At 34.5% G+C, this 27,779-nt stretch overlaps 1 protein-coding gene across 2 annotated transcripts; it reads left to right on the forward strand.

Annotated features, from left to right (window-relative positions):
• The first annotated feature begins 5,515 nt into the window (after window positions 1-5,515).
• Window positions 5,516-12,078, forward strand: LOC140976603 (arginyl-tRNA--protein transferase 2-like). Of its 2 annotated transcripts, XM_073440844.1 has the most exons (6): window positions 5,518-5,777; window positions 6,186-6,224; window positions 7,487-7,637; window positions 8,578-9,726; window positions 10,806-11,124; window positions 11,713-12,078. In XM_073440844.1, exons 1-6 carry the CDS (start codon window positions 5,627-5,629, stop codon window positions 11,827-11,829), a joined length of 1,926 nt encoding a protein of 641 aa, XP_073296945.1. In that variant the 5' UTR covers window positions 5,518-5,626; the 3' UTR covers window positions 11,830-12,078. The 2 variants fall into 2 exon arrangements, with proteins under 2 accessions (XP_073296946.1, XP_073296945.1); XM_073440845.1 differs by lacking the exon at window positions 6,186-6,224 and having other exon boundaries at window positions 5,516-5,777.
• The last annotated feature ends 15,701 nt before the right edge of the window (window positions 12,079-27,779 follow it).

Genomic DNA, 27,779 nt, shown 5'->3' on the forward strand with positions numbered 1-27,779 from the left:
TAAACTGAAAAGCACGCTTCTAAACTCTTTTGATGCTCCATTCAAATCATATTATGCATTTTTTAATGTATTTTAGCATGAAAAATATTTGAGTAAAAATCGCTTAACGTTTTGATGATTATTTCCAAAGTTTTAATGATTTTATGTGTATATGATCGCATTATGATTTCCAACAGGTACGCTGCCAGGACATAAGGGCTTGGCCATGAGTTGTCCCCAAAAGTTATATTTGGTCCAGTACAACTCATTATTTTTTAGAGTAGACTCTTTTGTCTGGTCATATGTCTGGAACATCCACTGTCCAGATACCACGTAGAGCTGCTTATCTTGGTTTTCCTCTCCTGTTACTGCAAACACAAGTTTTAGTAACTGGTACCCAATCTATTTGGGTCCAAGCCTTATCAGTCTTTTAGGAATCCAAATTTATACAATTCTAGGAGACCTTGTACTTCGAGTATCCCCAGAGGTGTGTGCAACAGAAGGTCTGTTATTTCTAACAGAATGCATATTAGGATGTTGTTCTTCCCTTCTGTTCTTATCATCTGGTATGTATCTCATCTGAACTGGTTTGAAATTATAGTACTGGTAGTTTCTAACCTTCACAGAGGATTGTCCTTCTGAGTTGAATCCTCTACTGGATCCAGCACTCTGGTGGATTCTTCTCTTAGGTTCAACATAACCCAGACCATAATGCTTACTTCTGTTCGTCTGGTCTACAAACTTTCTGATTTGAACAGTTGGTACTTCTGGTTCATGTACCACATTGGATTTAACAAAGTGAATGAATTTCCCTTTGCTCATATCCAGGATTGGCTTTGTACTAGTTTCAGAAGTGCTTTCATCATTACTGAATCCGAGACCACTCCTATCTCCAGATTGCTTCTGTAATTCTTGCATCTTCTCTAATGAAACAGGAGACTTGTTCCATGCATTCACCAGAACTGATAGCTTCTGATTTTCAGATCTCATTGTCTGGTAATCTGTATTTACTATTTCATTCTCAGTTCTTAATTTACTTATTTCAACTTTCAGATCACTACAGTTGTTCTCTTGCCATCAAGTGAACTTACTGATTTGATCTTTTAAGTTTTGATTTTCAATTTTAACTTTCTCGAATGATTGAGAAAGTCTTAAGTGCTCCTCAACCATGTCATGCAGTGTTTTAACCAAATCATTTCGTGTAAATTCATCAGAATTGAAATCAAACACCTCTCCAGATGTCGAGGCTGATTCAGTTTTTGCCATGAGACATTTGAATTCTTCTTCATCACTATCACTGGAATGGTTATCTGAGTCGGAAGACTCAAAGCTAGAATCCGCCCACTTTGATTTACTTTCCTCAGCAATCATTGCTTTGCGGTCTCTTCTTGCTAGGTTAGGAAGGGTCCAAGAGGTACTGGTGAGGGTCTAGTCCTAGGTGGCTCGATGTTTGGGGAGAACGTGGCTTTGTTTAAGGTTAGGGCTCGGTTTTGGGGCTTAGAAAGGAAAGTCGTTCAAATCGGGGTCCACGTGGTGTGGCTCTTAGCTCACGGGGGTATTTTTAGGTTTGAAAAGTTTATGTTTAAAGTTTCGGAATAAAATATTAAGTTTTGAATTAATTCGGGATTAAAACGCTTCACGGTTTAGTAATTAAGGAAATAAATCGAAGGTTTGGGTTTATGTCTAAATAAAAATATTAGAAGTCAAATTTAAGCTTATAAGATGGTTTAGATAGGCTCGAGTCGATAAAAGTAAGAAAACGTCAAAATCGGGAATTTTAGAGTCCAGAGGTAAAATTATAATTTTACGTCCCGGGTAGTACGAAAGGTTTGACAGTGTCTCAAAGAATCATAATACACGCTAAATGATATTTTAAAACGTTTATGATGAAAATATAGAATTTTATGATGCATGCTAAAGTTATATGTTTTTTCCTTTTAAAATGCCATTTTACTAATTTAGAAAGGGTACGATATTTTATGAATAAAAAAAATAAAAATATTTTGAAAGATGTGAATTGATTGTGACAAACATGATATAATATGATTGAGAATATCGTGAGGGAGGCCTTTTACGGGAGAAGGCCCCAGAGGAGGCCCAGCGATCGTATTTTCATTTACGGTGGTACTGGTGCCTGTCCCCATGCGCAATGATGAGCTAAGATTGATCAGTCGACCACATGATACGATAACAGCTAGTCACTTTCAAGGATCAAACTTCATCCAAAAATGATATATGAGATGGAAAGCTTTACGATTAAATGATTTATGATTACAAGCATGATTTCAATAAAAATATGATTATTGTGCATGTGTCTGTATACATATTATTTGTTACTCATGGTTAGAACGTGCTGAGTCATTAGACTCACTAGGTTTGGATGGTTGCAGGTGAGGATGATATTGAGGGAGGCGCTGATGCTTGAGTGGATCGAGTTGGGCAGTACACTCCCGAGGGACACTTATTTCCGTATTAGCTTGATAATTGAAGTTTTGAAATAAAGATTTTGAGAATGATTTATTTAGAAATTTTTATGCTTTATTTTGAAGTTTAATTTTGACCATGTTAAAGGTTGACGTAGGATTTTTATTAATTGACGACTTAGGGATTTTTATGCACTTAAGATTTTTAAATGTTGAATTAATTTTTGGATTTTGGAAATGTTGAGTTATTTTAGTATGCAAGTTTCGACTTTTATAAAAAAATAAAAAAAATTAGCAGGATTTTAAAGTTAAAAAGTAGTGTACGTTTCATTAAAACACAATTAAATGACATAAATTCAAATAACTCGGGATTAATTATGCACAAGTATTTAAGATTTAAATACTTTGTTGGGGATCGATATAGAGTTTAGAGGGGGGTGAATAAACTTGTTCTTTTGTTGGACGTTTTTGCAAAAGGTGATACAATCATGTTAGAGATTATAGCTTATCTTGTTCGTATGTAAATCCATCAGATCACGAAAATAAGTGCGGAAACAATCTGATGGTATGGGGTGAAAACAATAAAACAGTAGGCAGTAGACGATAGTTGTTTCTGGAAGTTCGAAGATGAAATCTTTTACGTCTCCACTTCATCTGTTTCCAGAAGGTATCACTAAAAGACTTTGGCTTTTACAATACAACACTTGTACACACCCATTTCAGTAGGACTTACCATCAGCCTACTGAAACTCTTAGTTTTACAACACAATATAACAAATACAACAAAGTTCTGAAAAAGACTCTTTTCCAGATTACAGACTCTTCTCAGTGATATATAGTAAATTGAATAGCTTTGAAGAGACTAAGAAACCGCCCCACAAATTGATCTCAGAAGATCAGATATATGATATGAAACGTGTGCTGCTTTTTCTGTATGTTGAGCTTTTTGATAGAGAGAGTTGTGATAGCTCAAATTGAAGTTGGACAGATAGTGTATTCTCAATGATAATGATTCGTGTATATTTCTATAAAGATTGATCCTTATATAGAAATCTTGAATCTAACGTCTATAAGCAAAACGGCTTCTTTGACTTCTGAGTAGAATCAACTTTATCACCTAAAAAGGGTCCTGCAGAAATGCTTCAGAAATATCAATCTTTGTTTCATATCACAAATGGTAAGGAGCGTTAAACGTCTTTGTATAGCATTAATGGTGCAATTAATGCTAGTGCTATGTAAAGTAATGGTAACATTTAAGACTTGTGTCGATCAAACAAAAGACGTTAAGTTGTTGCTTCTGTTTAAGATAAGTTCTGCTTCTGCTTTTTATAAACCGATAAGTACTCATAAAGTACTGCTTCTGTTTAAGCGATACGATAGCTTCTGCATATAATATTGTCTGCTGCTTTAGCTTAACGTGGTCTACTGGTTTTGACTCTCATCACCACAACTAAATTAATTCTAACATACGTGAGCGATACCTCAGGGCAAAATAATTACTAGAAAACAATTTAAGTTTTCAAAACCTAACACTAGTGATTTTAACTAAAATGAATTTTCCCAATACGTTGAGAAAATAAATTGTTTTCTAAAACAAACAACCAGAATAAAAAGTATTCAAGAAAGCAAAAACATAGTGCCAAAAACTGGAGTAGCAAAACATGATATTTAACCAACACTTCCACTTGTGTTGTCTGCATATGTCTCTAACAATCACGGCAACATGTGAAACACAACACTCTTCAAAACAATAGCATCCTTGTGAATTATTTTCTCTGAAAACCTCGGCGTGCAAGAGTACGAAAGTAAGAAATCACCTAACATCCAAGCAAATGTTCAAGAGGCAAACATCGAAGTGTCGAAGAAGCTCTTTCCTTGGCTTGCTTCCCTTATTTATACTTTCCTCCTCTCCTAGGGTTTATCTTCAAAAAGAAAATCTACAAGATATGTAAATTAAAAATTTTATTCGAAATAAACTATTTTTAAATCAATAATATCATATCATAAAATCCTTATCATAAATATCATATCTAGAAAGGCAAAACCTTTAATTCAATATTTCACACAATCTTATCAATAAGGAAATTAAATTTAAGGAAGATTTATTTCAATGACTAAATTATATTTTGGAAACCAAGACTAATTTTCCTTTCAGTTTGGAACGGGAAGCAGAAGACTGCGGCACTTATCTTCCAATAAGCCATGGAACTTCGTTCACAGTAGCTCACAAATCACCCAGGTTTTGTTCGCCCCTCCTCTCCATCGCACCAGCAAACCAATACTACTTAGACTATACCATCAATACATTATTTCAAATGTAATGTAGATGCTGCGATTTTTAATGATCCTCCTCATATGGGTTTTGGGTGCTTAGTTCGAAATGATTTTGGTCTAGTTATTGCGGCTATCCATGGGTGTTGTCCAGGAGTTCTTAACGCAACAGTAGCCAAATCTTTGAGCATTCGTGAGGAACTAAGTTGGCTTAAGGGGTTACATCATTCGAACCTTATTATTGAATTGGATGCACAATTAAGCTTTGAAGAAAACTAACTCTGATGTTTCGAGACTAGGATTGATTGTGGATAGATGTAGATTTCTCGCAACGTAACTACTCGCTCATTTGTTTATTTCTCAGATCAACGAATCACGCAGCTATCAAGAACAACTGATTCTATAACTCGTCGTGAAAACCGAGTTATACCTTCGTCATCGTTTATTTCGGATTTTCTAATCTTTCATAATGAATATTATGTTTTATTTAAAAGAAAAAACATCATACATACACACATACGTGTATATAGACTGCAAGGGGTCGAGATGTTATTTTGAAATATATGTATTTATCCAACTCATTTAATATCTGACCCGATCCATGTTTGAAGATTTTAAATATTTACTTGTCAAATAATCATATTCACATGTTCTTTTACATATTAATTATTTTTAAAAAGAACATTTGTGATAAAAAAAATTAGATTAGAAATTTAAGTTAATAATTTTCTTTTAACTAAACCATTGTAATCAATTTAACTAGAAAAGTGTGTTACCATGAAACTGTAGAACAAGTTGATAAAGCACCGGGCTAATGATCATAAATATTGAATGTGTGCTACTTCAGTGTGCATTCTATAATTCTATTTCTATTTCTACCCCCCACTTAAAAGTACAACCTAACCGTCGTCGAATTCACAGTATAATCTAAGGATCGGAGGAGGAGATCGGCGATGGCGGATGCGAAGAAACTGAGAAGCGAAGGTAGCACTAGCGGCAGTGGCGGAAATAGTGGGAGAGGTGAAAGCGTCGTGGTGGATGTGGGCCGCCGTAAAAGCACCTGTGGATACTGTAAATCTGGTGCACGTACCAGTATTTCTCACGGTCAGTTTCTGTATTTTGCTCATCTAGACTCAGTTATTTGTTTTTCACCGGTCAAGAATTAGTTATTTGTTTTCACCGGTCAACTATGTATCGATCGATTAAGTATAAAATCTGTTTAGATGTGAGAGGAGACATAAATTTGGTTGAGATTCGGTTTGATGATTTAGGTTTTGATTCAACGCCTTTTTACCTGTTTCTGGAGTAAAATGATTCGAGAATGCTGAGAAAGTAATGGAATTTGATTGATCAAGGATCAAATTGATTCAACCAGACCACAAGCTTGCCTTTATCTCGATTATTCATTGGTTCAAGCTCTGCATCATGATGTTACTAATTGGCTACTTATTATAGAGTTATTCCATTATTTGTTTATGCACTCACTTATATTTATATCCTTCGCTACTGCAGGACTTTGGGCACATAGTCTAACGGTTGATGACTATCAAGGTTGATACTTTGGATTTGTTTCCATGCATTTCGCTAAGATCTTACCTTATACAGTATTGATCTCCTTTTCTCTATAAATTTGTTTGCTTGGTTTTTTCGGCGATGTAATGTTCAGTCAAGTTAATCACCATTCCCTTGAATTTTGTTATGGACCATGGAAAGAAGCAAATAACACAGGAATTCCAGTTGTTATTGTTATTGAACATGCATGTTCCGCTACTTTTTTGTCATCACTAGCATACTATGTAGCACGGATACCTTAAAATTTTTTTTTTGGAAGTATCGGATACGGATACGGCACGCGGATACGCGTATCAGATACCTCAAAATCCGTGTCGTTGATTTTGTTTAGGGTTGACCAACCGGATACGTTTTGGATACGGCGAGGACACGCCATGGATACGGCGTGGATACGTTTTTCGGATACGTTTGGGCAAAATTGCAAATATTTAAAAGTTTTAGGGGTTAATTAAAAAATTAAAATTTCTAAGGACTAAAAGGAAAATAATTTAAAATAAATTGGGCTGGGCTTTTAAAACCCTAAATACATTTGTTCGTCTCTTTCATTCTATTTCTGCTCAAAATATTACATCTCTATCTATAATTTTTAGATCTATCTCTACACATTTATCCTTCTCTTTCATTCTATTTTTGCTCAAAATATTACATCTATATCTATAAAAGTACATCTATCTTTATAATTTTTTCATCTATCTCTATACATTTGTCCGTCTCTTTCATTCTATTTCTGCTCAAAATATTACACCTATCTCTATAATATTATATCTATCTCTGTAATTTTTACATCTATCTTTATACATTTGTCCGTCTCTGTCATTCTATTTCTGCTCAAAATATTACATCTATCTCTAAATAATATTTTGTACTTAAGATATTATGATTAATGAAATATTACATCTATCTATATAATTTTTACTTTTCAATAATAAATTTATATAAATATAAATATATATATATATAATATTTATATATATTTTAATGATTTTCATATCCTAGCCGTATCGTGTCTTATATTTTCAAAATTTGACGTGTCGTCGTATCCGTATCGTATTCGATACGATACTGGTACCCGTATCCACGCAACATAGCTAGCATAGTTTATCGATGAATTCAAGTTAATCAGCGGCAGATCCGAAATGCTTATTTCTATTTGTTATGTAAACTTTAGTCTTATTTTTATTTGATTGATATTCAATTTATCTTCATCATATTTAATTTTCTCATGGTTTTCTTCTCTATAGCACTCCTCGACAGAGGCTGGAGACGATCTGGCTGTTTTTTGTACAAGCCGGAGATGGAGAAAACATGTTGCCCCTCTTATACCATCCGTCTTAAGGCCAGCGACTTTATTCCTTCCAAAGAGCAAATTCGAGTATCAAAAAGAATGCAAAGGTATACTCATATTAACACAAATTATTGTCTGTAAGGTGCGCATTTTTCTCAACTGTACTGTAGATGAGTTTTAAATCCAGCAACAATAGCCAAAAAGTTTTCTTGTTCTGAGTGATGCATATTTGCATGATTAGCTGCAAATTCAGATGTTTACATGCACACAATATGAGGTTTGCATTTTGCACTTGGTATTAATTAATGATTAATATCACCGTGAATAAAATTTCACAATTCAAATGATTATGCGCGGTCAACTCAAAAAATGAATATGTGTCGTCGATTGCTGATCAAGATAATGATGCCACTATATTTTGAATTCCCCCGCCCCAGGGGCGGATGATTATGGGGGCAAGGATATATAAATACTTGAATTTCAACACATACTAAAGTGAAATTTGATAAATTATGGAGGGACTAAATTGATATTTGAATAGTTGAACTAAAAAAAATAAAAATAAAAGTGTGTGTTGAAATTTTTAAAAAAAAACAAAAAACAAAAGTGTAATATTAGTATCATATAAGGGTAAAGTTGGAAGAAAAAGTCGGTGTCCTTCCTAGGTGGTTACTATCATGTCCTGAACTTTAATAAAATAGAACACACACACACACACACACACACACATTGTATATGAATCAATGAATTCATAAGAAATTTAGGTCCGGGCCCATATATTTTTTTCAACCTAGAAGAAATTTTTTGACTTTCTTATTGTCTCTTGAGTTGAGTGGACGATGCAAGAAGCAAGAAACACTTGCAAGGTTTCAAAAATTCAGTCCTTCGTGATATTTAATTGGAAGATTAAAGTAAGTTTTAACTTTTTAATCACAAAATAACTTCTCAAGTTTTTATACAAATTGTAAATGGACATATTAGAATCACAAAATTACTTCTGAGAATTTATTAGAATAACAACTATTGAGCACTGGATATATTTTTTAGGTTTCTTGATGGCAAACTAGAGGTGAAAAATTCAGTTGAGTTAATTGGTGAGACAGAAGCTTCTGAGGGATCTTGCTGTAGTTTACATATCTCGAATAAAAGTTTTGATGCAACGGATTCAATGAAAGTTGATTGTAAAGGTAAGGAGAAGGCCCATCTGTTTATAGATTCCTTATCAAGTGAGATTGATCATGCGGTACAGTTATGCATGGAGAATGGGGAGCTTTCCTCTGATTTCCAGTTGCCAAAGGCATCTGTCAAAAGAGTTGCTCCTGCTAAAAGAAAGTTGCAAGCAGTCATGCTCGAAGATCTCATATTCTCCTGCAATATTGCCTTCCAGATTGCAGCTACTTTAAGACGGACGAGGAAGGATGTGGAGGTTGTGAAGTCATCTGAACATGGCTCGGGGGTAAAGAGAGATTCATCCGAGCTCTCTCCCATGACGATTGCAGAAATTTTGGTGAGCCATTTAGAGCAGCAGGCAGAATCTTTTGGTTTGTCTATCAGAGCTTGTAATGGACATATCAATTTCTATTCCGCTACAGGACAAGTTTGTTTCGACCAAGAAATAGGAAGGGGTACAATGTCAAAAAAACCTTCTGCAGCTGACGAAGGTAATAACAGGCATTCAAAGAAATGCTGTGGAGCACCTCAGGGTCAAAGACTGAGGTTTGAAATTCTGTTGAAAAGGTCTAGCTTTGATTATGAAGAATATTCCTTGTATAAAAAATATCAGCTTAGAGTGCATAATGACACCCTTGATCATGTCACTGAAAGCTCATACAAGAGATTTTTGGTTGATACCCCCTTGGTACATGTTTCACTAAATGGCAATGGTGCGGCACCTCCATGTGGTTTCGGTTCTTTCCATCAGCAGTATGTCTTAGATGGGAAGCTAATTGCAGTAGGTGTCATTGATATACTCCCAAATTGTTTGTCGAGCAAATATTTATTTTGGGACCCTGACCTCGCCTTTCTGTCACTTGGTAAGTACTCTGCTTTAGAAGAAATCAGGTGGATTAATGAGAATCAAATGCATTGTCCAAGTCTCCAGTATTATTATCTGGGGTATTACATTCACTCATGCAGCAAGATGAGATACAAAGCTGCATATCGGCCATCTGAGCTTCTATGCCCTCTTCTATACCAGTAAGTATTGTCTAAGCAATGTGCAATAATTAAAATATAACATCTATGCAGAACAAATATGGCTACGTCAAATGTTTTGATTTCATTCAGAACAGATGTAAATCTTATTAGATATGTGCTATGTATATTATTCTCTTTGAATTTGTACTCCAGATGTCAGCTTGGTTAACTTTAGTGAAGTTTAGTCTAGCATCTAGATTGTTCAGTAGGCAATGACAATAAAATATATTATTTTTGTATTACACGTTAGTCTAGTATCTAAACTGTTCAGTAGGCATGGACTTTTACACATTTTAGTATGGTTTAAATCTGTTCTTAGATGTGCATATGAGATAGTAAACTTTGAGCTGGATTTCAAATATTTTTCTGTTATTTGTTTATTTCATATACATATATTTATTTAGTATGTTTATTAGTAAAATATTTTGGATTTATTTGTGTATAACTATAATAATTAACTAATATGTGTGCATTTTTGCGTGCGCACACACACACACATATAAGTTTGGTATATATGCTTGTATTTCTATGAAATTTTGTGTACATACGCACAAATGTATGTGTTTGAATATACTTATATTATGTTTATACTGTATATATGCGTGTGTGTATTTTTGTATAATTTGTCCAAAAATGGATTGGTGTAAATGATATCACCGCATTGCCATCCATTTTATTAAGTATACCCCTTATTACTCGTAGGGCGTGGTGAGATGCATGAGTCCATGATTGACTGCTACACCCAGCTGGAAATGACCTCTCTTACAGTGCTCTGACTGGGTTTTTATAGCATTACAATTGTTGTTGGGATGAATTCACTCTACGCAGCAAAGGTCTAGTAGTTGTGTGATTGAGTACGGGAGAAATGTCTAATTCTTCAATTGATGGAGATTCAGGCAACTACTGGAATGAGAATGTGTGTGGACATTTTAGTGCTAATATTGGCGTTGGAGACTGAAAACTTTGAATTATCACTGAAAACCCGTTGAGTAATATATAGAAGTTTTATGCAACAGGCCATGTTAGTTTCTTAGTCTCTATTTTAGATATCATTTCTAACTTGAGCTATATGATGTCAGGTGGGTTCCATATGATGTTGTGAAGCCGTTACTTGATAGAAGAAAATATGTCCCGTTGTCTGATTTTTCTGCTTTACAAAATGAAGATTCATCGCTGCCAGATGTTTTTGATAATATCACGGAAGAGCAACAAAAGGACTTTGTCCAAGACGCCTCAAGCGATGCTTTTGCGAACGAGGACGAAATGGCTGAATTGGACTCAGAAGATTCTGAGTATGAAGCAGACTCAGAAGCTATTGGTGCAACTTCAGTGGAATCGGAAAATGCCGACCTCAGTGATTTGGTTATTGGATTGAGGGGAGCTCGTCTGAGATACGAGGTACATAAAATCTTGCAACACATGCATGAGTTTACTTTTCTTTTTGTATGTTAATACTAGACGGACTAGAAGTTAAATCTCCTATGACGCGTCGAGCAATATTTTGTTGGAAGGATTCAGGAGGATCTTAGTGCTTAATTGGGATAAAGTAGGTCCAGTCGAGGGATAACTAGGCTAGTCACCTCCACTCAAATGAGAAACATTTTTTTTGCAAGTTTTCTAAATGTAAGTTTTCGAGAGAAAAATCAACTTACAGAAAAAGTCGCCTCCTCCTTCCTTCACCTAAAAAGTTGTCACCCTTCACCGTGTGATGTACAGTCACCTCCACTCAAATGAGGAACACTTCATTGCAATTTCTAAATGTAAGTTGTCGAGAGAGAAAAAAAAACTTACGTGAAGTGGTCTCCTCCATCATTCATCCGAAAAAGTTGTTACCCTTCACCGTTTGTAGTCGTTTATGCGCCATCACATGAAGTGCCAACCGTTAAAAACTTTTCCAATGTTCATATGCTTATGACAGGAAAAATCTCGAAGAAGTTTTACTTTGCTTGTGCTGTATCATAATTTCCGTCTTATCTTTATCTGCAGAACATACGGCATGCATTTGATTCTACTCAGAGGAAGTTACTGGAAGCCCAGCTGCAGAGATATGTTCGCATTGTGGGCACAGAACTTTCCAAGCAAATGGTTTACTCTCTGGGATGATTTCTTCACGGACGGATCTTTGTTTCAGGTTTGTTTCCTACACATGTAGCTTGATGATTCGCCAGAAGTTGCTTGTCCAAGTAAATTTGAATGTGTTAATCACTTGTTTTTTGAACAAGAATGTCCTAATAATTTGGTTATGTATCATCCATGTGGGTGTCTTCTGCTGATTGAATTATCTTTGTTGATATTACAACGGCAAACTATACATTATATTCTACAATACAATAAATTGTACTAATTTGTTCAGTTGAAAAAGTTTTTTTGATTTTCCTTTTTTTTTTTGGCACGGAATTCAGATGATGGGCATCATTGTCGTTAACTTGAAAATTCTTGTGTATATAGCTTACTCAAATTTTACATTTTGCAAAACCTAAACTTGAATAGTTGGGGGTGTTTAAAAACAAAAAAAAGGAGAGAACAATAAAAGCATGTTATCGAAAATTAACACTTTGTCAGAGTCATATGTAGTTCAGTTTAATTATAAAATTTTACCATCCTCAACCTTCATCCACAATAAAATCAACACCTAGTTTTTCACAATCGAAGGTGAATGCATCATTCTTTATGGTGGTAAATAAGCGGGATAGAAGGCCTGAGGTGAACTTTACTAGTAATGGGTTCATGGAGATCATTGTGGAGTCGGAGATGGCGTACGCTTTGGTGGAGGAGAATCTCTCCAAATGCAGTTCTCCATGGTCAGTGAAGATGTATGATAGACGAATGTTGTGTTGACCTCGTGCTCTTTGTGATCCCAACTTGATGAATCTTTTCGATATATCATCTTCTGTCCTTGTAGAAAAGATAAAAGAGCAAATTATTAATAACTTTTCATCCTCAAACATAATTTTCTCCTCATTTCTTATTCCTAAATGTTTGTTTGAGCTCTCTAATTATTTAAAATTTTAAAAAATATCGTCAATCTTCATAATTATGTTACGTGATATTGTTATACCTATTGAGCATATTCTAGACATATAGCCTAAAGACATGCAATTATACAAGGTTTTTAGTCCTATATACCATGTTTGAGATGATAAATTTTTTTTTAAAGTGACTCATCATGGCTTTGTATAATAAATTGAGCAGTTTACCTCTTTAACGGGAGTGTCGTCCGGTTGTATCCATCGAGTTTTATTGACTGCTCATCACAGTCCAACCACATAGTTGCAACAGATGGTTGTTGACGTAGATTCCTTCAACAACACTTAGCGCAACCTTGTTTTGTTTTCTACCTCAGGGTGTATAGTAAAGTGGTTCTATTTGAAAATAATACAAGAGACGAGCAGTAAACATCTGTCTTTTTATTCAAACATATAATTTATTAATACATAACAACCTCCTGTAGAGGAGAAAGAACTTGTTTAGCTACACACGCACATTCATTAAAGAAAACTATTACAAGTTTATTTTGAGACAAAAATGAAGAGATTTCCATCTGTCTTGATATCTATAGAAGTTTTGGTGGATTTGAAATCCGGACTTCAAATCTTGTGAATTATTCTGCTAGTTGTGGCCGACATCTTGTGAGTGGTGGTCCTTGCAACCGCTAGTTAGTGGCTTGTCTTTATGGGTTGTTGAATAGTTCATCTTCCATTAATGGAGTGGTTGGATCACATGTCTATTTTATCTTTTTCGTGGAATTTTCTACTTTTGTATGGTTCCCGAGGAAATCGTGACTTGTGTGGTCGTTCACCACTTGGACTTGTTTCTGAATTATGCTTTCAGTTAGATATTGTTCGAAAACCTTTCCCGAATTATGGCTCCTTCTGATTTGAGCATTACGAACAGATGTTTTCTGACTATCTTCCTACATGAGTCAAGTTACAGAATTTCTAGCGAGTTTCTTTGCTCCCCGGTAGTTTTTTATTTCACAAAAGATTTCTTTTCTTTTTAAACAAGTCTTCTGCAAAAATTTTAGTTTTTCATGTCATAGTGTCTAACAAGAAAGTTCCATTTACATAATTTTTATAAAATTGGAATGGAAACTTGATTTTGTCCATATCTGTAAGACAGACCCATAAACGTCATGCCCTTCTGGTAGAGATTTCATGTTCAGTAAATGAAGCAACAATGGATGTTTCTTCAGCTGGAAGATCTTTGATAAATTTTTTAGTATTTGTATCTGGCCTCCTTACCTTGATAAAATGAAAGGCTTTGTGTGAGCTCTTCCCTGCTGGTTCTGCTGTTGTACTGAAGAAGTATAGCTCCAAAATATCACCTTTTGGCAAATAATCATTGTTAGTCCATGTTTTGTGTACTTCTTCTTGAATCCACTTAGGTAATCTTGAAATTTCTGTGAAGCTGTGTGATACAATATAAACTGAGGCAAGACCACCGAATTCATATCATGTCTTGACCTCCTTTGGATATGAATTTAGTTTCATCAATGTCCCGGGATATTTTCCTGCTACATCAACCCGGATTGTGGCTGAGTTAATGTTTATTTCTTCTTTTCAATTTCTCCTAGTTCTGTTGATATACCTGAAATGGAGAAAGTGCAGATTCATTAAACTTATTTTGAAGCGCTTCAAGGTGTTTCCTCAAATAACTCCGCCGTTGTCCATCTCTTATTAAAAAACCTGCAAGAATATTTTCGTGCTATTTAATAATCATAATATCAAAAATATAATTTTTGACATAAAGTCTATCGTCTTATTAGTCTAGTTTTCTCATGTTTAGATTCAATTCTATTTTCTAAGAAAACTTTCATTTGTGTATTATCAACCTTCAAAGTAAATTTTTTTGTTAGTAAAAATAATGATCATTTTTCAAAAACTGTTTTTACTGCATAAAATTCATTTTCGTTGATATGTCATCTTGTGGTTTCTGCTTCTAAGAATAGACCACTGTAATAACTACATGGTTGTTATTCATCTGGTGTGAGTTTTGTAAGAACTGCTACCCACCAATGATCACTAACATCCGTATATATTACTAGATTATCTTTATTATGAGGAATAGCCATTATTGGAAGATTTTTGCAAATCTTCTTTAGTTGTTAAGCCCTTTTGTGTGTTCTTATGTTCATATAAATTTTACACCTTTTTCAATAATGGTCTGAACACTTTTCTGTGTTCTGTCAAGTTCTTAATAAACATTACAACAAAATTAACAACCCCTAAAAAACTTTGTAGTTATTTCTTTTCTTTCAGTTTATTTGGAAAATTATGTATGTTTTCCACTATGTGTTCTTGCAGAATTATTCTGGGCTAATAGATTTCTATTATGAGAAATTCAATATTTCTTGTATCAATGACTGCTTTCTTTTCAGATAAAATCAGTTCTTCTTTCTTACAAATTTGAGAAAATCTCTAAGTATTTGATATGTTCTTCCATATTTTTAAATGTTATTAAAACATCATCAATATAGATAAACATGAATTTGAAATAATCCTTAAATTAATTATCCATTCTTTGAATATGTGGGGTGAATTAGTCGATCTCATTGTTAAGACTTCTCAAATATAGTGTCTTTGTGGTGTGGAGAAGGTTGTGAATTTATTGTTTTTTTCCTTCGTCTAGATTTGATAGAAACCAGACTTACAAACAAATTTAAATAATATTTTGGCGTTGCGTATGCAACTGATTAGATTTTCTAAACTAGGTATAAAATATATATCAAACTCCAGAATCTTATTAATTTCTTGGTAATTAATAACTAATCTGGGTTTATTTTTTTTATCTCACCATGATTTTTTACAAGAAAGTCTGGACGGCTATATGGTGAAATTTCTCCTTTGATTAAATCAATTTTCAAATGTTCCTTGATCATAATCTGCATATCCTTTTGATCAATTATGTTAATCGGGATAAGCTTACATCTGACAAGTTTATACTCTATATTTTCCTTGATTTTAAGGTTGACTTTGAGTTGATTTTTATCTCATCATGCCAAGAGATCTTCATTGTAATTTTTTTTTAATCATTTTCTTGATATCTTCTATGAATATTTACGATTCAACACTACAACAAAAACGGCATACGTTGTCGTAGGTAATTTACAACTGTTGTAATTGATGATGTTGTTGAAATTGCGTCTGTTGTCGTTGCTATTATTTGCGACGGTTTATCAAAAACGTTGCTAATTAGCTACCGATTTTAATTAGCGACGATTTATGATATACCGTCGCTAGGTTTATGATAGACCGTCGCTAAAATTAGCGACGAACAACATAACAAACCGTCGCTAAGTAGCGACAGTTTAATATACTGTCGCTAAAATTAGCGACGGTTTTCCATAAAATCTGTCGCTAATATTAGCGACAGTTTTTCATGATGTCCAAAAAAACACGTATGAACCGTTGTCTTTAACCCTAAAAAAGCGCTAAGAGACAATAGTTTTTAGAAAACCGTTGTCTTTGATCACCCAAAAAACGCTAAAAGACAACGGTTTTTTGTCTTTTGCTTAAAAAAATGCACATACGACAACGATTTTCACTAAAATCGTTGTTAAAAAGAATACGATAATGGTTTTTCACTCGTTGTTAAAAAGCATACGAAAACGGTTACCGTTGTCGTATGCGCGTTGTTAAAAGGTGATTTTCTTGTAGTGCAAACATTACATCATTCTGGTTTGAAGCTATCTTGAAGGATTCTATTTCTTTTGGTTGGAGGTCCTTCTCTGCTCTCAATTGGAGCATTGTTTCTCCAAACTGTCTAGAATCTTTCATTTTTAGGTTCAAAAGTTTTCTTTCATCACCACGCTTGCTGCGAAACTGGATTGACAATTTTTTACAAAATGTCTCTCTCAGTATCTGGACTATGACTTTGTGATCACATAATGTTGTGAACACTAATCTTCTAGTCTCGTTTTGTAATGTACCGTACTTTTAAACTACTTTAAAATTTGCTGAAAAATAAAATTTTTTTTAATTAAATAGAAACCTTCAAATTTCGATAACAATCAACTGATCATTCAAATATTTGCAACGAAAAGATCATAAATAAAGTTTGCTAAAAACATAGTTTAAACATCATAAACCACTTCATGAAAATCAGTGTATTTGAAGCAACATGTATAAAAGTATTTGTAAAAACATGGGCGGTCCTCAGGTTTAGCCTGCTGCACAGTCCAAGCCGGCTCCATTGGTCCCCACCCCTCGTCTCCTCAAAGTCATCCTCACCTACATCGATCAATTCTAGTGAGTCTAAAGACTCGACATGTATAAATTGGATATAGCAAGTACTACATAATAAAACCACATGCATCTTTAAAGTAGGGCTTACATACTTGAAACTTGAACGTAATAGCGTAAACATACTTGAAACTTGAACGTAGTAACATAAACGTAGACGTGCCATCATCATAAAACTTTTCTTAATCATACTTGCATCGTACATATTTGAGCATACATAACAGCATTTTGCGTAGAGATATGTTTCAAAGCAAGTGACCCATACATAAATGTGCCTGATCAGACTAAACCACAGTACTGGGCTGACAGAGAAAATCCACTACCACATACATGAGATCCCCGGTCATGCTTTACCGGGTGGATTGGTCCCTAGTAATGCTTTACCGCTTTCCATTCCTGATCTAAACCCGGTCATGCTTTACCTGGGTGGAGAGGTCCTCGGCCATGTTTACCGACTTCCAAACCCGTTCATAATTTGGTCACAAGTCATTTAGCATACCTCAAAAATAAAATATTTTCTTTTGCACGTCGAACATAATTATGTAGCGTTGAGGGATTCGTTGGATCTCGCTTGGAGCCACTGCTGCACATACTAACATGAGTTCAAACACTTATCTTTCATAGCTTAGACGTATAGTCATGCTCACACCCAAAAATGACAAATTTCCTTATGACGTTCTAAATCTCTCTGTACTCTACCTCGTTTAATCATCTTACTAAATCATGACATCAAATCCCAAAAACAATCCCTAAAAAAAAAAATTTTTTTAAAAGGGGTACACGGACCCGTGTAAGGGTCCGGGTACAGGTCCGTGTACCCACTGGAAACGTAAACTAACAGAGAAACACTACACTTATGACTTATTCCTCCTAACTCGATCATACGGACCGTGACCCAATGCCTCGAGACCCATCCTAGGATGCTATGACATTTATTCAAACTCAAACAAACGCCCCAAAACAACTATGCATCACAAACAACGCAACCCAATCCGTTAACACGACATTTGACACCAAAACGCATCCTACGACTTCTAATGCAAACAATTGCCTATCGATGCGAACTGACACACCAAAAACCATCCCAACATCATACTCAACATACTTAAATACAGCAGCGAACACCTGTCAATCCTCAACAAAGACTGCAACAATGAAACTTCAAGAACACATCAAGAACGCATTTTTCAAGAAAACGCAGTTTGAGCATTCCCACGTAAACGATCATAACTCACTCATTGCTTATACAAATATTTCGAATTTACTGTCAAATCGAAGATATCGAAAATTTCTATGTTTTATATGTTCAAAATTTTCCAAAAAATCGACCGAAAAGTCTCTGTAATTAAAATGACATCAAATTTCGAGTTTTAGATCCAAAAATGTTTCAAAAATCGATTCAACAAATTTCCGCTCAAACTTTGTACATCATATATGGATTTTTACGCATAATAAATATCACAACACATAATATGACAAGATCAGGAATAATAGAATATACATGTCTTTTGATATTTAAAATTACCGAACCGGCGATACCGAAGCGGGAAAGATGCGAGGTTGATCCGGAACAATTGTGGCACGATTTTCTTGAGGAAAAGTGACGAAAACTTGCTAGAAAAATTTGAAGGAGAGGGGTGACTGCTGAATGATATAAGAACCCTAAACTTTTACTCTCAAAAACTGAAAGGAATGGAATGAAATGATGTGTGTGTGTGTCATGTATGTGTGTGTGTAAAAGTATGTGTGTGTGTGCGTGCGTTTTAGTGTGTAGGGAAATAGCTTAATTAAATAATTAATTGGCTTATTAGGGACTAATCATGCTTAGGAAATTAATTAGAAATAAAATAATACTAATCTAATACTAACTTTCTAAAATCTCTTAATTTAAAATAAAATGCACAAGTGCCACATTTTTAAAAGTTTAAAAATCATAAAATTACCTAATAATTTAATTAGGTTATTAAAATGCTAAAACTAAATAAATCAATTAAATTGTCCCAATCCTAACTTAAAATAAAATACCACATTGTAAAATTACCAAAATCTTCGCCGGTCTCTTTCCTCGATCCCGCATCGAATAATCGCCTGAAACATGAAACTCAAAAAAAAATATTTTAACGTGTATCACATAAACATAAATAATACAATTAAATAGATCATGCATCGCTCTAATTAATTTTAAAATTAAATAAATGATTTAACAATTTAATTAAATGCATGAGTTTTACGTGTACTAATTTTGGGCTCTACAATTCCTCCCTCACTTAAAATAAATTTTGTCCTCGAAATTAAATCTTACCAAACAGTTCTGGATAGCGACTTCTCATATCTGCTTCTGTCTCCTAAGTGTCCTCCTCCACTGATTGTTTCAGCCTCCTCCAATAAATCTCGGACTAAGCTTGCCTCTCTTCCCAAACCTCATAACACCCTTCATGGGTGCTATCTTCATGAAAACTTGATCACCTACGACAAAATCAAGATCCCTCTTTATCTTGTCAGCATAACTCTTTTGACGACTCTGGGCGGTCTTCATCCTGTTTCGGATCTTGACCACCACATCTGCAGTCTGCTGAACAATCTCTGGGCCAAGTTCTGTTCTCTCACCGACTTCATCCCAATGAATCGGCGATCTGCACTTCCTTCCATACAGAGCCTCGTAGGGAGCCATACCTATAGATGATTGGAAACTGTTGTTGTAGGTAAACTCCACTCAATTTGAATTTAAATATGACATGCTGAAATCATGACTTGATGCTTACTACATGAAATAATTTAAAACCTTAAAACTTACAGACTTGAGGTATGGCTTCGTGAGCTTCTCGCAACTTGCAGTAGGCATAACTCTTTACAAGAACACCGCTTTGATACCAACTGTAAAGTATTGTACTTTTAAATTACTTTAAAATTTGCGAAAAAATAAAAATTATCTTAATTAAATAGAAACCTTCAAATTTCGATAACAATAAACTGATCATTCAAAATATTTGCAACGAAAAAATCATAAAAAAAGTTTGCTAAAAACTTTTGTTTAAACATAATAAACCACTTCTGAAAATCAGTGTATTTGAAGCAACATGCATTAAAGTATTCGTAAAAACATGGGCGGTCCTCGGGTTTAGCCTCCTGCACAGTCCAAGCCGGCTCATTGGTCCCCACCTCTCGTCTCCTCAAAGTCAATCTCACATGCATCGATCGAGTCTAGTGAGTATAAAGACTCAACATATATAAACTAGAGATAGCAAGTACTACATAAAAAAACCACATGCATCTTTAAAATATGGCTTACATACTTGAAATTTGAACGTAATAGCGTAAACATACTTGAAACTTGAACGTAGTAGCATAAACGTAGAAGTGCCATCATCATAAAACTTTTCTTAAACCTACTTGCATCGTACATACTTGAGCATACATAACATCATTTTGCGTAGAGATATGTTTCAAAGCAAGTGACCATACATAAATGTGCCTGATAAGATATTGTACTGGGCTGACAGGAAATTCCATTGCCACATACATGAGATCCCCGGTCGTGCTTTACCGGGTGGATTGGTCCCTGGTCATGCTTTAACGCTTTCTAATCCTGATCTAAACCCGGTCATGCTTTACCGGGATGGAGAGGTCCTCGGCCACGTTCACCGACTTCCAAACCCGTTCATAATTTGGTCATAAGTCATTTAGCATACCTCAAAAATAAAATATTTTCTTTTTCACGTCAAACATACTTACGTAGCGTTGAGAGATTCTTTGGATCTCGCTTGGGCCACTGCTGCACATACTAACATGAGTTTAAACACTTATCTTTCGTAGCTTAAACGTATAGTCATGGTCACACCCAAAAATGACAAATTTCCTTATGACGTTCTAAATCTCTTGGGACTCTACGTCGTTTAATCATCTTAGTAAATCATGACATCAAACCCCAAAAACAATCTATATTTATATATATATATATATATATATAAGGGCTACACGAACCCCGTGTAAGGGTCCAGGTAGGGGTCCGGGTAGACGCTGGAATTTCTCACTTTGAAGGAAAAAGGGCACGGACCCTGCGTAAGGGTCCAGATATAGGTCCGTGTACCCACTGGAAACGTAAACTAATGGAGAAACACTGCACTTATGGCTTATTCCTCCTAACTCGATCATACGGACCGTGAACCAATGCCTCGAGACCCATCCTAGGATGCTATGACACTTATTCAAACTCAAACAAATGCCCCAAAACAACTACGCATCATAAACAACGCAACCCAATCCGTTAACACGACATTTGACACCAAAACGCATCCTACGACTTCTAATGCAAACAAGTGTCTATCGATGTGAACCGACACGCCAATAACAATCCCAACATGATAATCAACATTCATAAACGCAGCAACGAACACCCGTCAATCTCCAACGAAGCCTGCAACAATAAAACTTAAAGAACACATCAAGAACGCATTTTTCAGGAAAACGAAGTTTGAGCAGACTCACGAAAACGATCATAATTCACTCAATTCTTATCCAAATAATATAAATTTACTGTCAAATCGAAGGTATCAAAAATTTCTACGTTTTATATGTTGAAAGTGTTTCCAGAAAATCGACCGAAAAGTCTTAGTAATTAAAATGATAGCAAATTTTGAGTTTTAGATCCAAAAACGTTTCAAAAATCGATCTAACAAATTTCCGCTCAAACTTTGTACATCATACATGGATTTTTACGCATAATAAACATCACAACACATAATATGACGAGATCGACGTAGGAATAATAGAATATACATGTCTTTTGATATTTAAAATTCACGAACCGACGATACCGAAGCGGGAAAGATGCGAGGTTGATCCGGAACGAACGTGACACGATTTTCTTGAAGAAAAATGAAGAAAACTTGCTAGAAAAATTTGAAGGAGAGTGGCGGCTGCTGAATGATATAAGAACTCTAAACTTTTACTCTCAAAAATTGAAAGGAATGGAATGAAATGATGTGTGTGTGTGTCGTGTAGGTGTGTGTAAAAGTGTGTGTGTGCATGCGTTTTAGTGTGTAGGGAAATAGCTTAATTAAATAAGTAATTGGCTAATTAGGGGCTAACCATGCTTAGGAAATTAATTAGAAATAAAATAACACTAATCTATTACTAACTTTCTGAAATCTCTTAATTTAAAATAAAATGCACAAGTGCTACATCTTTAAAAGTTTAAAAATCATAAAATCATCTAGTAATTAAATTAGGCTATTAAAATTCTAAAAATAAATAAATCAATTAAAATGCCCAATCCTAACTTAAAATAAAATACCACATTTTAAAATTACCAAAATCGTCGTCGGTCTCTTTTCACCGATCTCGCATCGAATAGTCGCCTTAAAAATGAAACTCAAGAAAATATTTTAACGTGCATCACATAAACATAAATAATTTAAAATTATGCAATTAAATAGATCATGCAGCACTATAAATCATTTTAAAATTAAATAAATGATTTAACAATTTAATTAAATGCATAGGTTTTACGTGTACTAATTTTGGGCTATACACGCTTGCTTGTATATAAGACTTAAACATTTGTAGGAAATTTTTTCCTAACAGAATGTCAGAATTGTATTATGAAAATAAATTGGTGGTGTTTTTACCTTGTACCAAGGTGTTTGTCCTGCAACTCCAATTAATTTTTTCGTCATCTTAATCCGTTTACATAAGATTAAGATTCGTTTAGAGAAATCTCATCCGGTAATATGAGGCAATTCTTCTTCCAATTCTTTTGAAAAAACTCCTCTTTTGTTGTACATATTTCAACCCATAAATCCATATAAACAAAAAAATATTTTGACTTATATTGTTGATATAACATCTCTGCTGATATGTTTATTGAGAATGAGCTCGTGGTTATTAGATCTTCCACATTCTATCATTTGCCATGAATTTCATTCTCCAGTTGTTTCCAAGGTTTGTGTTCCTCGAGAAAGTCTAGCCCAATAACCAATTGATCTGTTTTTTTTTTCCGAGGATTCCTTTGATGTGAACTTCCAATTATCCGATATTTATCATTCTTTGGTAAGTTCATAATATAAGTTGTTCTAAATAGTATATAGTATTATAATAAAATTGATGTTTTTGTCTTGTAATATCAAAATACTATTTCGACTTCCGTCCATCTTTTTGGACATAAGTTTTCCTATAGTTGAAAAATTTTTAGTATATATTATTACAAGAAAATTTATTTTTTTGTCTTACAATATTAAATATTATTTCGACTTCCCTCCATCTTTTTGGACATCTAAGTTTTCTTATTATTGAAAAACTTTTTGTTATGGGTTGGACTACTTGGACAAGTGTTTTCCTCCACCTGTGACTTGTTATTCTATCTCATTGAAAAGATAATCTTTTTTGTTCCATTTTAAGACTTTGATTCTTTATAGACCGGTTTGTCTTGGATCTGGATATTTGTTTCCTGTTTAAAAAGAACTTCAATTCTTTCTGGAGAAATTGCGTACGCAAATATTTCTGGTATTTCGATAAACTTATTGTTAATAAAAGAAATTCTGAATAATGTATATTAGATAGAGCATATGATATTTGGTAGGTAATAAAATATGGTATATTACCTTCTTTCATTAGCATTTTTTCTTTAAAGTTTTGATGCAATGTCAAATCTTGACTGAAATCTCATTCTGCCAGGTTGTAAAAAATCATTGGATAAATTACTCCTACAATTTTTCCTGCATAAATATTTTCTTAGATAGTTCTTAGTATTGAATCTTGAAGATTGCCCATTTGTTTATCGCATATAGCAATATCAATGTGTGAATCTATTTCTTATTTAAAAGTAGCTCTTTTCATAATCTGGATTGCTTCGATATGAATCCAGGACATGGTTTGTGCTACTTATATCTTGAGTTTTTGCTCCTTATTTTTCTCAGAAAAAATTAGTTGCATCTCCATCTGGTTTCTGCTAAGTTCCATTAGGATTGTGATTTTCCATATGAAAACTTTATATATCAGATGATGTTTTCTGTTTCTTGGGCCAATATCCCTAAGAACTTTTCTACATGTACTACATGGTCGAATGTGACATCTTACTCTACATGTCTAGCAATTATAATCTTTAAAACTTTCATTAGGTCGGATGTGAGCTCTTCTAAAAGTTTTGTTTGTAGGCGTCCATCACACCATCCCATGCTTCGAGATGTGCTCGATGCTTGAGATGATATCCTACTTCTCGAGGTCCACTTTTCTACCCATATTTATAAAATATGACTTTTTGTCTAGACCATATTGTTCTTGGTTTCCAAGAACATCTTTCACTTCTAGCATAGATGATGATATCTAAAGCTCTTTTTTTCTGCCTTTGTAGCTTACTTCCAATAATTGTTAGAATATCATTTTCTTCATAACATAAAAGGAGTACGTTTATTAATACCCATTAATCGTTTATAATTCTTTTGTAATGATGTCATATGACATCATTATGTCAAATTTCTTTTGAGAAAAAAGGCTCTTCGTGCTAAAGTATCTGGATTGTCAGGGAGATATTCCTTAATTACCATTTTTCTCCGGGGACTTGGGATTTTGCCGAAGAAAAGTTGCATTTCTATTTTTCTTCAATCCCTGAATTTCATTTATATTTAGTGAATAACATAATATATTCATCCACTAAACAGATGTCATGTAATTCAAGACTATACAGAGTTTGAGTATATTTTCTTTTCTTCTCTGTGTCTTGACTGTTAAAATAGTTTATCTCTATAAATTGTGCTTTAAATAAGGTAGTCATTCTTCCGGCTATCTCACTGAGAGATTCTCTTGCTAGGACCGACTCTTTGGTTTCTTCTGAAATCATGTCCCAAGCAATTTTAACTGATCTTGTAAGACTCATTTCTAAAATTTTAATAAATTTTTCTTTGTTAAGATCAAGTGTTGCTGCTGTGATTCTCGTAGTCCAATCATCTATAAGATCTTCTATGTTTTTTAAGTCTAGTACATCAAGATTAAGCATAACCTCTTAGGGATGTATAAGTTCCAAAACAGATTTCTTATAGGGTGTTATAGTGCAATGGAATTTGACTTATATTTGACATTGTTCTCGTTGGACGTACTTCTCCACCAATCGCTGGGTGTGCTTCTACACTAACATGAAAATCTGTTTGGAGTCATCTTATATTTGTATTATGAGAACTCACACTTTCTCTTAGTGGCTCATGAGAAGATGATCAAGTCATTGTGTATGGTTCATCTCCAGTTGTGTACACCTTCAGATCTACGACCCTGAGTTCCTGCAAGGTCTTGGAGATCATCGAAATCAATAGTCTCTAAAGTTGTCATCAGATTAATGTCTATGAGACATTTTAATTAGATTGATCATTTTTTCGTCGGTTAAAGGTTTTTTGCATCACTTTAGTCGTCTATCTTTGGTATAATAAGGGTTTAGTACCAAAAGATAATAATAATCTTCCTACCAAAGTCCTTTTACTAGAACTTGCTTGTTATTCTAGAGTTTGAATTCTTGTTTGAATATCTTTTAGTGTTACAAAAATATTTTTTTCTTTCAAGGATTTTTTTCCACATTTTGTGGTACATAATACAACATATTGTCATAATTTTGTACCATCTTTTAGATTTCTATAAGACTCCAAAGAGTTTAGAGAATCTGGTACTATTTTCAAGAATTCATTAGACTTAATCATAAAACCCTTGGATTCTGAAAAGTTCTACTTTGCTCATGATATCTAACTTTGGTTAAATCTTTTTGTTTCAAATTGTAACGCCCCAGATTCGACGACTGTCCTCACTGTATCAAGACGAGTCTTTCCAGTGTGCTTATTTCCTCACTCACACGCATCCTAAGAAACTTCTCAGGGAGTCACCCATCCCAAAATTGCCCCAAATCAAGCACACTTAACTTTGGAATTCTTATGTGATGAGCTACTGAAAAGAAGATGCACCTTCTTGATATGAGTAGTACAAATCAAATCTTTTCAGCCCTCCTCAACTGCACAGTCCCATACCTAAACAGTTTCAGAATTCCTCTCCTTCTGGTGTAAGATCGGTTCATTCATGTTCCCTCTGCCTAGAAGCCTGACAGGAGCCGCTCATTATCCGTGCAACCTCATGGCACCGACGATCACCTCCTGCCCTCTTCGGCCTCGGGCCTCACATGCCCACCAGCTTCAGCTTGGTTCGTCCTCGAACCACACCGTACTAAGAAAGGTCGGCTCTGATACCAACTGAAACGTCCACTACCCGTTTTTCTTAAAAAGTACTAGAAATTTTTATTTTATTTTTTTAATATCATCGGCCGAATACATCTATACATACATATATATATAAATTTTAAAATAACATCGCACCATTTAAAAATAAAACCACCAACTATATTTGAAAATCCAAAGGATAATAATTCAAAACATAAAATCGTCAAACTTTACCAAACCTAAACTTAGCAATACTTCAAAAATAAACCTAACTCTAACATCCTCTCAAAATCACTCAAAAGCAACATAAAAGTCATAAAAATCTTTAACGTAAACTTAAATCATAAACTTAATATAAATTGCGGAAAACTAGCGCTGGTTCTCGGGTTATGTGCACCTTCATTCCAGCAAGATCAACCATCAAGTCCCTCAACAACATCAATATCATGCTCATCTGCATCGATCACACCTATTGAGTCTATTGACTCTGCAAACCATAACAACAATAGCAAGTAATAAATATACATTCACAAGAAACAGTGAAAATACTTTTACTTAAAATAACATTTCATGAACATGCATAAACTTAAATATTTTCCTTTCATCACAAACATTTTCCTTTTCATCATATATGTTTCACTTTTCGTTGAATTCAGATCGCTAATTGTGACTTTCGTATTAGCTGAAGGTCGATGGATCCATCTACGTATTACCACAGTACTGGGCGGCGGGTACATCAGCGACACTCTCACCCGTCAACTGAGCCTTAGCCTTACATATCATCGTATCATGGTATTAATCACAATCACTTCACCTCCTTCAACTTTTCATATTTTTATCATTAAAAAATTAAAGCATGCATAAATCATTTTTATTTTAAACCAAGCATTCAACATATCTTTTAGCATTAAAGTTTCATCATAAAATTCCATAAATATTTAAAATAACCATATTAACATATTTTACAGCATTCAGGGACCTGCCAGGACGTTTACAAATTTTCAGGTGTAAAATGACTGTTTTACCCTTAGACATAAAATTTCTCGATTTTGAATTTTTCTCACTTTCGTTGACACTAGACCATCCTAAATAATTATTTAAGATTAAATTAAATTTCTTGTATTTTTATTTAGCTTAAATTCATGTCTTTCGATTTAATTTCATAATTATTAATTTGGAGAGCATTTTAATCCCGAATGAAATCAAACTTTAATATTTTATTCTCAAATTTTAAACATAAAATTTTTATACCTAAAGTACCCTCGTGAACCATGATTCGACCTCCGTGGACCAATGCTCGACATTCTAGCCTTTTAACTCTAAAAATCGAACCCTTACTTGAACCCCTCGAGCCAACTCTCGGTTTCATCGAACCATGCCCGGGATACCTTGAGCCAACCCCTGACCAGACCTCACATGGACCATACTGGACCCTATGGACTCAGCCTAACCCACGCAGCAGCCTCCTGTAAGAAACAAGAGCCTTGCGAGTTCCGTAAAAGCCTAGGACTCTTTTCCCTTGACTAGGACTCCTCGCCCAAGCCACCTCCTAAGCCCGAACCCGTTGGACTGACCCTGGACCACCCTGAGACCTAGCCTAGACCACTCTACCCAAGCCTGGACCCTC

This window comes from Primulina huaijiensis, chromosome 5 (genome assembly GCF_012295235.1).
Source record: "Primulina huaijiensis isolate GDHJ02 chromosome 5, ASM1229523v2, whole genome shotgun sequence".
Lineage (NCBI taxonomy): Eukaryota > Viridiplantae > Streptophyta > Magnoliopsida > Lamiales > Gesneriaceae > Primulina > Primulina huaijiensis.